The following is an 11,999-nucleotide window of genomic DNA, read 5'->3' on the forward strand; positions in this document are numbered from 1 at the left end:
CCTTAAAGTTGAACACTGACTCTGGGCAAAGTTGCACACACACACACACACACATCACATTCCCACTGTGACGAGCTGGTGTTTGTGTTTGTGTTTGTGTGTTGCAGGAGAACTCCTCAGACTGTGGCCGAGGTCACTCGTTCAGTCCCTCCATCAGCACTCTTCTCTCGCTTCAGTTTCTCCTCCTCTCTATATGGGCCACTCCCCAGGTCCTGCCTCTATCTCTTTAACTCATCCCCTCTCTTCCTCCTCCTTTCCTCCTTCTCCTCCTTTATCCCTTCTCTCCTGCATCACCTATACTCTTTTTTTGTCTCTCTCTCTCTTATCTCTCCTTCTGCGCTCTAGTCATAGATTATAAAGGGACTTCCTGTTGACCTAATTGGAAGCCCATCTCTGTGCTGCTGCTACGCCCACTTAGCTTCACAGGTTGTTGCCTAGTGACAGTCGCTGAGCTACGTGGTCTCCAGCCAATCACCCTTCAGCTATGGAAGGAGTTGCCGTCTTATAGTGTTTCTCTGTGTAAAATGTTGATATAGCAGTGGAAAGAAGTGGAAGATGTTAGCCAGCCGCAGGGGGACAAAATTGACACACGAACACTTTCAGTCGCCGGCCAGCTAAGAGAACGACAATGGAAGACAGATGTCTGCCGCCAATGGAACACTGTGTTTTAGATCATATGACTCTTGACCACAGAGGTCAAAGTTCATCCCGCGTATTCATTGCCGAGCCGCAGAGGGCCATCTGTGTTCTGCTGCTTTTGCCTATCTAATGAAACGGGCTATGGAACACTCAGCCATCCACATGCATTGACAAAAGGGAAGCTTAAAAAAATTGTGATGTTTTGTGTTTAAAACAGATGGAAAAGAGAAAAACATATTGGTGTGAGTATTCTAAGCGCATCTCCATACTTAACGGGATAAAAGAAGAGTGTAGGTGTAAACAAAAAAAAACCATCATGTTTGTTCATGCACTGTATCTACTTCTTGCCAAAATGAGATAGACTTTTGTGGTGTGGTCTTATTTTTCTAGCCAAATTAGATGGAGATAAAAAAAAAATGAAAATGATAGAAGGACTCATTGGAGGGAAAACAGAAAAAAGATGGGGAAAATAAATTGAAGGCATTTCTGAAGCATCTGAGGAATACAGCCTCGTTCTTCTGTCTGGGATCTTGGATCACGATGGCAACTTAGCCAGCACTGAACCCCCCCCTGGACTTATGGAGGAGTGAGAACCAGGAGGGACCTCGCACGATGCGGAGACACCTCTCCACTCGTCACCCCTCTACACCCCCCCTCCCCCCCCTCCCCTCCAGGGACGAGTTCACTTGGATGCTGAGAGCAGAATAGACAGCTGGGAAAGGGAAGAAAAAAACAATACAAAAAAAAAAAGAAAATAGCTAAAGCAGACATTTTTATTTTGCAATGCAAAATTCCTCTGGCTTGATACAATCAGCGATGTGTAGGATCATCATTCGTGGGCCTCGGGAGAAAGCGCTGACAGCTCCTCTGTGGCGAACAGGAGGCACAGCTGATAACATTTCCCTCACGCTCCTCCTGCGCTACCGCCGCTGCCGCCAACGCCCGACGACGACAGTAAACAAACACGGCACTTGCGCTTTTCTCATTTCCCACCGCTGCTGAGATTGTGTGTGTGTGTGTGTGTGTGTGTGTGTGTGTGTGTGCGTGTGTGTGTGTGTGTGTGTAAGCAGATGTCCTGTCCAACGTACCTGCCATTCTCATCACCGCGCAGCAAGCCTCCAGCTGTGAGAACACTGCATCAGGCAGATGATAATGATGATAATGAATCACACAACAGTCTGAGGGGGAAATGTGTGTGTGTGTGTGTGTGTGTGGAGGGGGGTGTTAATAGTGCTGTGAGCTTATGTTGGGACCTTGACAGAGGGGGAGAGGGGCGAACGTGACAAACTGATGTCTCACTCTCTCCACTCCCCTCTAAAGGGCTCCCTTCACTCACGGGGGCTGTGAGGCCAGAGGAAAATTGTGTTATCTGAAAATGACTTTTATTAAACATAATGTTACATTTTGTTTTGTTACATTTTGTTCCAGTGCATATCTGCTTTTCATACACTTTGTATTCACAAGAGCTATTCTGACACTTGCAGCCATTTGAAAGGTTGATCTGGCGATCTGCACCAGTTCAAACAGTAAAACAAAAAGTCCTTGAGTTGGGGTATGTGTTCAGACTTTTTTTTTTTTTTTTTTCAGATGTGCTCTTTACCATCAGTGTTTTGTTTTTTATACATTGTTTTATTATTATTTCTGGACATCTTTTTAAAAAAAAAAAAAAAAAAAACAATCCCACCCCTTTTTGTAGTGCCTTTATGCACTTGTGTTGAGCTGCTTGGGCTTTTCTGGAATGCGGCACAGCGCCTCAAAAGGCCGCAGCGAGAGCCTGTGGGGGATGTACAGTAGCATCCCCTTCTGAAGTCATGTCATAGGCCTTACAGATTCCATAGCAGAGCACTCTGTGAAGGAGAGAAGAGGGACACAGCCTCTCCCTCCTGTTTGGGTTAACAGACTGTAAGTTTCCCTGTTATCCTTGAAGGGCCTCTCCCATAGCGCCATAGGTGACCGGATTGCTGTAGCCACACTAGTGTGGGGATTTCGACTGAAGCGACAGGGCAACAACATGTCTACAGGCCCTTGCCTAAACTGATGATGCCATCATCAGAAGCTCGGTTGCGCTATCCTCATCAAGCTCTTAATAGGGTTTTGAGGTCTTCTCTTCATGCAGTAGCTATCTAGCAGCAGCATATTCGCAGGCCTTCTAAAGAAAAGGCTCGTCTCTTTTATTTGTTTTGTTTTTTTGTTTTTCCAGGAGTTCAACTTAATCAGCCTTGGAGCATCAGTGTTCTCTTAGAGCTACCTAATTGCTGTAGACATTTTCTGCTAGGGATGTGTGACGTGTATTTGTATTTTTTGTGCTTTCGTGTGTCTGCGGCGGAGTGGGTGCGTGCGCGTGTTGGTGAGGAATGCGTCTGACGGGCGCGTGAACATGTGGATAGGTGGTTGTCTTTGTTGTGTCAATTCAATGTGATTAAAACAGTAGGGAAAGAGAGTGGTGTTTGCTGTCCTATATCCATGCGGGTTCATTTGTCTCCTATGACGTGTGCGTGCGTGTGTGTGTGTTTGTTTGTCTGGGTGGGTTGGGATTTGGTAAGGGACAGGGGTCTTGTTTTCAAAAAAGAAAAAAAGAAAGAAATAATGAAGAACACCCAGTCATATCAGTTGGGATAAATTACTCTTATCATCACAGCTGTGAAAAAAGAATGTTTTCAATATTGATGTCTCTGTTTCTAAGACTGCCTAGGTAGGAAGCCTCCCTGTGTTTTCTGAAAAACTCCTCCGGTCCTGCAATCTCTTCCTTTCTCTCTCCTTCCCACCCAACTGTATTTCCTCATTCCCTTTGTCTCTATTGTGATGTATTGGATTGCCCCCTCACAAGGTTACCATGGACCTCTGGTCATGTCCTGCTAAAAGAACCTATCCACATTAGCAACAAGTCTATTCTTACCTCTCATGTCTGGCATATATTGATGGGAGGCTATGAGGATTCATCTCCCATGTGCCAGGGGCTGTGACTGTTCCTAAGGCTTTCACATAACTTCATAATCAATGGGGAGAGTCCTGACAACAGTGGACAAAGTGCTGTTTCAGTGGCACCCAACAACCTGCTCCCCTGGCTAAGAAGCACCATACTCATGTATTAAGCTGTTTGGTGTTCAAGTCACTGGTGAAAAGCTAAATGTCAGCTAGATGTTCCTGAGTGCAATAATCTCCGATGTCCCCATTACCCACTTCACTTCTGTCTTTGACTCTTTGAACATCCTCCCTTTAGTACGACCTCTACTAGTAAGACTGAAGACGTTATGGTGGCCTTACAACTGGAGTGGTGTACGTAGTCATTACCTTATTCTCCGAACGACATGGATTCTAATGCTTTGATTTGTTCGCTTTAAGGTGTGGAACACATTTAGGTGGAGGAAGAGGAGAGCCTGGAATTGTGTGTGTGTGCGTGTGTGTATGTGAGCACATATCTTTGTGTGCGTGTCCTTTTAAGAGGAAAAAAATTAACACAAAAGGGAGAGATTTTTTTTTTTGGAATCCATGGCTCCATGGTCCAACATTATTGTGGTTTTGAATTAGTTTTGTTTTCCTTTTCATTTTGCCAAAAAAAGAAAAGTTAAATGACAGGAATGGTCTTGGGGGAGAGGGGGGAAGAAATAGCCGCAGAGCACCTGCTCATAGTCAGCTTAATGGAGGGGATGAGGGGGGTCAAATCCCCCCCTCCCCCCCATTTTTGCCTGCCCCTCTCCACCCTGTTGCCTTGTCTGTGTAGGTGCATTTCTGTGGGCAACACACGTATGTATGTGATTCTGTAGTCCTTAGTCTGGTGCCCTGTGACCATGTCTGACAAATGTGTAAAAGAAAAAAGCAGTATAAAAGATAAGATTTCAACATTAAGTGAGACAAAAAAAAAACAAATATAAGCATACTATATATATATATAGGACTAAAGTACATCTGATAATAATCCTGAGTTTGAGGTCTGCTATCCAGTGGGAGTTTTTTCTGTTTGTGCATTGGTCAATGTGTGGCCTCCTGCGACAGATCCGTGTCGCTCCATTATTTTGTACAGAAGAAACTTAAAAAAAAAAAAAAAAGAAGATGAGGGCAAAATTTGTAAAATATTGTGTCTGTGACTCCTTGTAAAATATTTTCAAATTGTTTATTACAGAGAATCAGTTATTAAATAATGTTCATATTTTTCACTTCAGCTCAGTGTGCAGTGTCATTTTTCAAACATCCTTTGAGTCATTCATATACACAAGACATGTTAAAAATATACAAAACACACTAAGAGACCTCCATAACATGAAGTTATTTTTAAATGGCAGTGGATTCATGGTCTGATCTTGCTCTTTAGTATCATATGTATCATATTAAGTTTTCATGTATACATCAAGTGTTTACATCACAACAGAAGCAATGATTACTCTGGTAATTACATAGACTATACAACACTCAACGTATCCAAACATAAATCTACAGTAAAAGTCTAAAAGTATGTTGGAAGCATTTTATTTCACTTTGACAACTTTAAAAAAAATATATATATATACACACAATTGTACAAGCATGCAGTATGGCATATAAAAATAAGTGATTTTCTGATGTTATCTGGTCATTTACCGTAGTCATATGATAGTGTTAATTAGATGCACTTTGTACAGTAAATTAATCAAAAATGAAGACCACGTTCTGCATGTAGATTCATCCATATTACCTGATTAGGGGTTTCTCTTCATCCTGACTCCTTCTGTCGGAGTTTACCCTTTCATAATGTCTGCAGGAAGTCCAGCAGTGCCTTGTGCCATGTCTCTGGGTCGTCAAGGTAACAGGGATGCCCAGCTCCTTTCATCACTACAATTTTGTGATTGGGCAAGTGTCTGAGGTTGCTCAACGACAACTCCCCAAGCTGAGTGTCTTGGTCTCCATACACAATTAGAGTGGGCGTCTGAGAGAGGACAGACATAGTGTAAAAAAATGTTTAAACAAGACATTAAGACTATTGTAGACACAAGGCAAAACTTGCTTAACTTATTACATCACACTTGCAAGGCTACCCTTCACTACAGCATGTTGGCTGTGCTCTACAAGATTCCTTTGTCTTAACTGTTTGAGAACTACATTTCTGAAGGTACTTTTTGCTTGTGTGTAAAGGTGATTCGGCATAATTTACTCTTCATACAGAATTAAATACATGATACTACCAAAAACAACAGCAGATTATTTGTCTATACGAGTTACACAGCCTTGCTCCCAAGGGATGCCATGAACATAAAGATACCACATAACATACCTGAACACTGGCATACTGCTGGGCACTGAACTTGTCGGTGCAGATGGGTGCAATGGGCACATATGCCCGGAGCAGGGGGGCATGCTGGAAGAGGAAGGGCAGGGTGTACATGCCACTGAGGGAGGGGCTCACCACAACCACAGGGCCTAGACCAAGACCCTCGCACACCTGCTGCAAGAAGGCTCCTGGGGCCAACTCCCCAACAGCTGCTGGAGCCACCGCAGCCTTTGATTGCCCTAGGCCTATGGAGAAGACACAAAGTACCCCGCCAATGTTAACATGATGATTGTTATGGTAGAGTGCAATATAGTGAGTTGCCTACTGGTGGTACTGTATAGGTAGAAGTAACATTAGTTTGTATTCAAATCTATACAAATGTGGTGTCTACGTTGTAGCCTATTGAAACACAAGACAAGTTGATCCTATACAGTAGGCCTAGGCTATGTGTGTGCATGTAGGCTACTGTATGTAGAAAGTGTGTCCATAAATTCTCTGTCTTTCGAGGGAGATTCAGAAGCACATCCGTGTTGGCAGAATAATTCTGTAGGTAACATTAATAACAAAGATTGTCTAGTAGCCTACTTTATTACATTTCAGATATTGTCTCCGAGTTTTCCAGTACCAAAAAGTTCCATTTGACACAACTTTAAGTTGAGTCATCTTATCTAAAGTAAACACTAAATGCCAACAACCTCGTATGAAAAGGCAAACAGCTGATATTATGGGGGATTCCCAATTTCGCAACAGGAACACAACCTACCTGGTAGATCAACAGCCACCGTACGACAGCCAGCCTTTGCCAATGTCTCGAGGGTGCCGATATTGAGCCAGTTCTCGGAGGAGAAGCGGATACCATGCAACAGGAGCACAGAGAGGCGAGGCTCTCCCGTCCCTGGTTCACCCTGTCTGTAGAACAGCGGAGTCCCACCGCAAATGTCCACAGTTACTGTGCCCTCTGAGAGTTTCACTGTAGACATTTTCCAATGAAGTAACGATGCAAACAGAAGGTATCTTACTCTTGCAACACTGTATCCTCGACAAAGTCGTTTAAAAACAGGTGGCACGCGGTCCGTAAATGTAACCAAATGTAGCCTACTCAACAACAACCATTAAGACCACTGGGTTGAAGTTCATTCCTTCTTTTCTCACAGGAAGTTTACATTTTTAAAAGAGTTTTACTGACCTCTAACGGTTGATTTAAAATTGTACATGTACGGTGGCCGGAAAGTTAACGTGCAGTCGTTTCTTCAAATTCTGGCAAATACAGTAGGCTACAGCCCATCTACAGAAAGACAGCAGCCTAGACTTAGATATAGGGATTGGGGTAATGTGGGACACTTTTTGCCATTTTGACTTTGTTATATTTTTGTGAATTTATTTAAAACATGATATCAACAAATCATACCTCAGAATAATCCCTAACTAAATCAGGAGAAAAAATGTAACCATGTACAGAATGGACATGACATACTATAGTGATCATTGCACCAAAACCCAAAATAACATCAGAATTTGACAATCTGGGACAGTTTGTTTGATAATCTGGGACAATCACTGTGTGTGTGTGTGTGTGTGTGTGTGTGTGTGTGTGTGTGTGTGTGTGTGTGTGTGTGTGTGTGTGTGTGTGTGTGTGTGTGTGTGTGTGTGTGTGTGTGTGTGTGTGTGTGCGTGCGTGCGTGCGTGCGTGCGTGCGTGCGTGCGTGCGTGCGTGCGTGCGTGCGTGCGTGCGTGCGTGCGTGCGTGCGTGTGTGTGTGTGTGTGCGCGCGCGCGCGCGCAATAAATTAAGCTAAACTGGACACAATTAGACAATTTGTTAGAAAACAGTGAAAATATAGTGATAGTCAGACTAGCTGAACTGTGGTCAACATTTAACAACCTTTAAGATGAAAAATTAAACTTAATTCATAGATATTTTCCTCATTTATAGTACTGTGCCAGATTATCAAATCATGCTGTCCCACATTATCAGAGAAATTTTATAAAGTGGGACAGCAGAGTAATATCAAATAAAAAATTAACTAAAACAGATTTCAAAGACATGAATGCATACATGTGTCTATAACAGGTGCAAACATAAATAAATAACAATGAGGAACTTTGTTTCATTTTTGCCAAAATAAAATCCTTAAAATGGTTGGTGATAGGAATTTGGCATAATTAATGTTAAATTAACATTAATTATGCCAAATTCCTATCACCAACCATTTTGAGCAGTTACAGTGGGGAGCATCTGAAAGACATTGGCCACGACTCTTTTCTTGACATCACTCTCGTGATGTAATGATATTTCAATCAGAGACACCCATGATAGACCAATACTAAAGGTTTTGATGACTGTATTTACTTTAAGCATAAAATAAACCACCCAAACCTTATGTGTCCCACATTAGCCTACTTTACTTATTATTATTTTTTTTTCATAAGGGACATTCTAACGGAATGTTTCCACATAAAAATCTTATAAAATACATTAAATCATTTATAAAAATAAACAAATATTATTATTCTTTAATCTGAACATTAGTCATATGGAGGCAATCTATGAGGAACACCTATCGTGCTGTCTATGATTTTATTCTTGAATCTACTAATCTATGAGAAACACCTATTGTGCCATCTATGTTTTTATTCTTGAATAAAATATATATTTGTAAATAACAATTAGGAACTAATAGTCTATTTGTCAGACCCTGTCATGACTCATCTGTGGCAGTTATGTCAACATGCTAGAATCAAAACTGTTTGCAGGGATTTTAGTGACTATTTCAGGCATGTTTTAGATAAGCAACAATTACACTATTTTCTCATATATTCTAGTGTGACTCAGCCTGAATGTTTAATGAGAGGATTTACTATACCTTTAATGAGAGGATTTACTATACCTTTAAATCAATTTCAGCATCACCTTGGTCAAATGATGTCTCAGCCTTTGAGAGGTCACTTTAAAAGCACACTGCATGTATGTTTTTTTACATTTTTGGATTATACAAGTTTCATTCATTGAAACAATTCCAGTACAGGAAATGTAGTTTCTGGTAGAATTCCCCATATAGTCCTTACACCCTTACGAACTATAGCCTAGTAATACAGTATGATTTCTAGTTTTTCTATTGTGTAATACTTACAATGTTCTGTAATATCGCTAGTCAATAATATCCTTACCCTCTGTTCATAAAGTACAGTGTTATATTACTTTTAGGCTATAGTATGTCCCAAAATACAATGGAGTGTCTACAGTATGTCCCAAAATACTATAGTAGCCTATTCCTATGATATAATCATTTATCCCAAAATAGCCTATTATAAGATTCCTAAGGTTCTTTTTTTATATAATGGTACAGTAGGGAACATAAAATTAGCAGGGCCGCTCTAGGCAAGAGTCGGGGTGGGCCAATCCCATCCAAGCATTGCGTCTTGCCAGACAAAGTGAAGACTTTGCTTGAAGTCTACCCACGCGATTGTCTATTAAATATATTAATACATTATCATTCTCTATTGAAAGGGTTTTTTTTTTCAATATTTGGTTCATTTGGGTAATTTGTTTTCCCAACGAACTGAGTTTAATTATGGTCCCATAGGCCACCTATTAGCCTTATTCTCACCAAACTGGATTAATATGAACTTTATCACCAGACTATAGGCTACTTCACTCTTTTTTTTATTTCTTTTTTATTCCACGAAAGTAGCCCAAGGCTTGCAAGCACTGCATATTTTGGCAAGGCATTAAATGCATTCATGCGGATAATTGTGGGCTATGAAGAATTGAAAGGAAAATTGCCAAGAGCAACTCCTTGAAAAACGTGTTTAAAAGTCAGATTTGGTTAACTATTAATTCATTGATTGCACTGTTGCAGTGCGCCTGTGTGGGTGTTCACAGCGACGTCAGGACAATTTGTGGCCTTTCCTAAAATATTTATTCCGTCATACAGCCATGTTGTAACATAGCCTACATTAAATGTATCACGGATAGGCTATTCAATTTCGCTCACAAACAAACGGTCATTTTTTTATGAAGCTTTTCAGAAATCAGCCAGGACACCCGGCGATCACTAGACTAAACAGTTTTCGGACAAGTTCCAGCTGGACCATCCGCAGGCTACCTGCGAGAGTCACCGCATGAGCAACTATGTACACGGTTTTCTTCAGCACGTTTTTTGTTTTTTGGAGTTTTCTCGCCGTCGACGGTAAGGTTTTTACGATACAAAACACTGTAGGCCTACACTCGGTTTTCATGTTAATTACGCATGTGGAATCTTACCTTTTCATGTTGTCTTTTTATTGAAATTGTTAACAAACATTATGTGTGTTTAACGTATAGCTTGTTTGCCCTATCTGGTCATTCTGTCTCAAAACGTTTTTATTTAACTATTTTATTTATAATTTGATAGCCTAAATTTCGAGGGTTCATGGCATGAATACTTTGCCACTCGTGCCAACTGGTGATGATGGATCTAAATACTTGAACTGCAATCATAAACACCGAGAGAACATGTGTGGCTATCCATATGGTCTGCCTCTGGTGTGGATGCATATTTTCATTTTATGTTGGTGTGCTTTTCAATCTGTGGTAGAAAAAAAGGATTGTAGGTCCAAAGGTTATGTGTGTGTCCAGGGTCCGCTACATTATCACAATACATGAATTCTGGGATATAACAGATCATGTTTGATCAGGCATCAAACACCAACAACACTGTTGCCTCTTCACTCTTCAGACTACATCTGCAGTTTTGACCTTTCCATAATGTTCTTTTTAAATGGTGGTTTTCTAAGTCCTTACTGGGTCTGTGGTCATCTTTAGGATGCTCCTTGCTGATTTCTTTGGGTTTCAGAAAATGCTTTATCTTGGATGGGTATGTTCTTAAAATGTAGGGGTCCATGCATAAATAGTCCTGTAATGTTTGTGTGTTGCATGTGTGAAGGAAGTCGCAGTGCTCTCAATGACTACCAGCGCTCCGAGGGGAGGGAGCTGGTGGCTAAACCCTGGAATGCAGAGAGGGTGCGTCTGATCCCCGGCCTCACGCTGGAGCAGTGCGCCCAGAGATGTACGGAGGGAACGGACTGCAGGTTCGCTCACTCTCTCACACACACACACACGCGCGCGCACACACAAACACACACACACACACACACACACACACACATACGCACACACACACACACACACACACACACACACACACATACGCACACACACACACACACACACACACACACACACACACACACACACACACACACAGGCATTAAAGAAGAGATTAACAGCAATTATACAAATTCATTGTGTGTATGAACAAAATGTTGCATAATGTGAAGCTTTAATATGATCAAAAGTGGATGGACACCTAACAGGAGGAGAAGCATTGCTGGTATTCAACCCCACACATGTAATTCATGTCAACCCCACACATGTAATTCAGTCTTTTTATGATGCTAGGATTTTTTTTTTTTTGCCCCCACAGTATCACACAAACCTTGCAAATGTGTGGTCATTTAGTGTTCATCTGAAGTCTACACATGACATTTACACATGATAGTTTAAACACATTTATTCATTTATTTATTCATTTCACATAACATACATTAACAAACATTTATTTATTCATTTCACATAAGTTTGACCATGAGTGCACAGTGAGAGGAATTACAATTCAGACCTTATATATCACCAAAGCAAATGACAACAATACATTTTAAGCTTCTAATTCTTGTTTGTGTTGTGTTGGGAATTATAATTATTATCTCCCTCTTAGGGCATTTAACTATGAGACTCGTCCGACTATCGCCTGCAAACAGCTCCCCTGGGTTGGAGACGGAGACAACGCAGAGGTCAAAAGGAATGTGAACTGTGACCTTTATGAGAAGAAAGGTCTGGTCTCCTACATTTTAGAAAGCCTGTGATTAGAACGCTACTTGATATAAAGCATCAAGCATGATACTGTAATCGTGTTAGCATTCTTGATAACCGGATTCAGCCAGTGCTCACACAAGGTGACACCCATTTCTTTGGGTCTTTGCTTATCAGTGGCCAGATTGTGTGGAAATTTTAGTTGCTGATTACAGAGTCTTGGAGAGTGCCATCTATTTTTATGAAAGCTGCTTCAGCATAAAACAAAC

At 41.2% G+C, this 11,999-nt stretch overlaps 3 protein-coding genes across 3 annotated transcripts in view; 2 read left to right on the plus strand and 1 right to left on the minus strand.

The window, feature by feature from the left end:
* Nucleotides 1-4,755, plus strand: part of cacna2d2a (calcium channel, voltage-dependent, alpha 2/delta subunit 2a) — a 237,236-nt gene extending 232,481 nt beyond the window's left edge. The window contains exon 39 of the mRNA XM_062546222.1: nucleotides 108-4,755. Within this exon, the coding sequence (XP_062402206.1) occupies nucleotides 108-230 (123 nt within the window). The 3' untranslated portion in view covers nucleotides 231-4,755. The remainder of the gene's footprint in view (nucleotides 1-107) is intronic.
* Nucleotides 4,756-4,761: 6 nt separating this feature from the next.
* Nucleotides 4,762-7,070, minus strand: abhd14b (abhydrolase domain containing 14B). The gene is made up of 3 exons (XM_062546223.1): nucleotides 6,645-7,070; nucleotides 5,885-6,126; nucleotides 4,762-5,539 (listed from the first exon to the last, which is right to left on the minus strand). Exons 1-3 carry the CDS (start codon nucleotides 6,859-6,861, stop codon nucleotides 5,360-5,362), a joined length of 639 nt encoding a protein of 212 aa, XP_062402207.1. The 5' UTR covers nucleotides 6,862-7,070; the 3' UTR covers nucleotides 4,762-5,359.
* Nucleotides 7,071-9,741: 2,671 nt separating this feature from the next.
* Nucleotides 9,742-11,999, plus strand: part of mst1 (macrophage stimulating 1) — a 13,949-nt gene continuing 11,691 nt past the window's right edge. Inside the window, exons 1-3 of the mRNA XM_062546224.1 lie at nucleotides 9,742-10,069; nucleotides 10,805-10,949; nucleotides 11,636-11,751. Coding sequence (XP_062402208.1) covers nucleotides 10,012-10,069; nucleotides 10,805-10,949; nucleotides 11,636-11,751 — 319 coding nt within the window. The 5' untranslated portion in view covers nucleotides 9,742-10,011. The remainder of the gene's footprint in view (nucleotides 10,070-10,804; nucleotides 10,950-11,635; nucleotides 11,752-11,999) is intronic.

Source organism: Sardina pilchardus, chromosome 9 (assembly GCF_963854185.1).
Source record: "Sardina pilchardus chromosome 9, fSarPil1.1, whole genome shotgun sequence".
Taxonomy (NCBI): Eukaryota; Metazoa; Chordata; class Actinopteri; order Clupeiformes; family Clupeidae; genus Sardina; species Sardina pilchardus.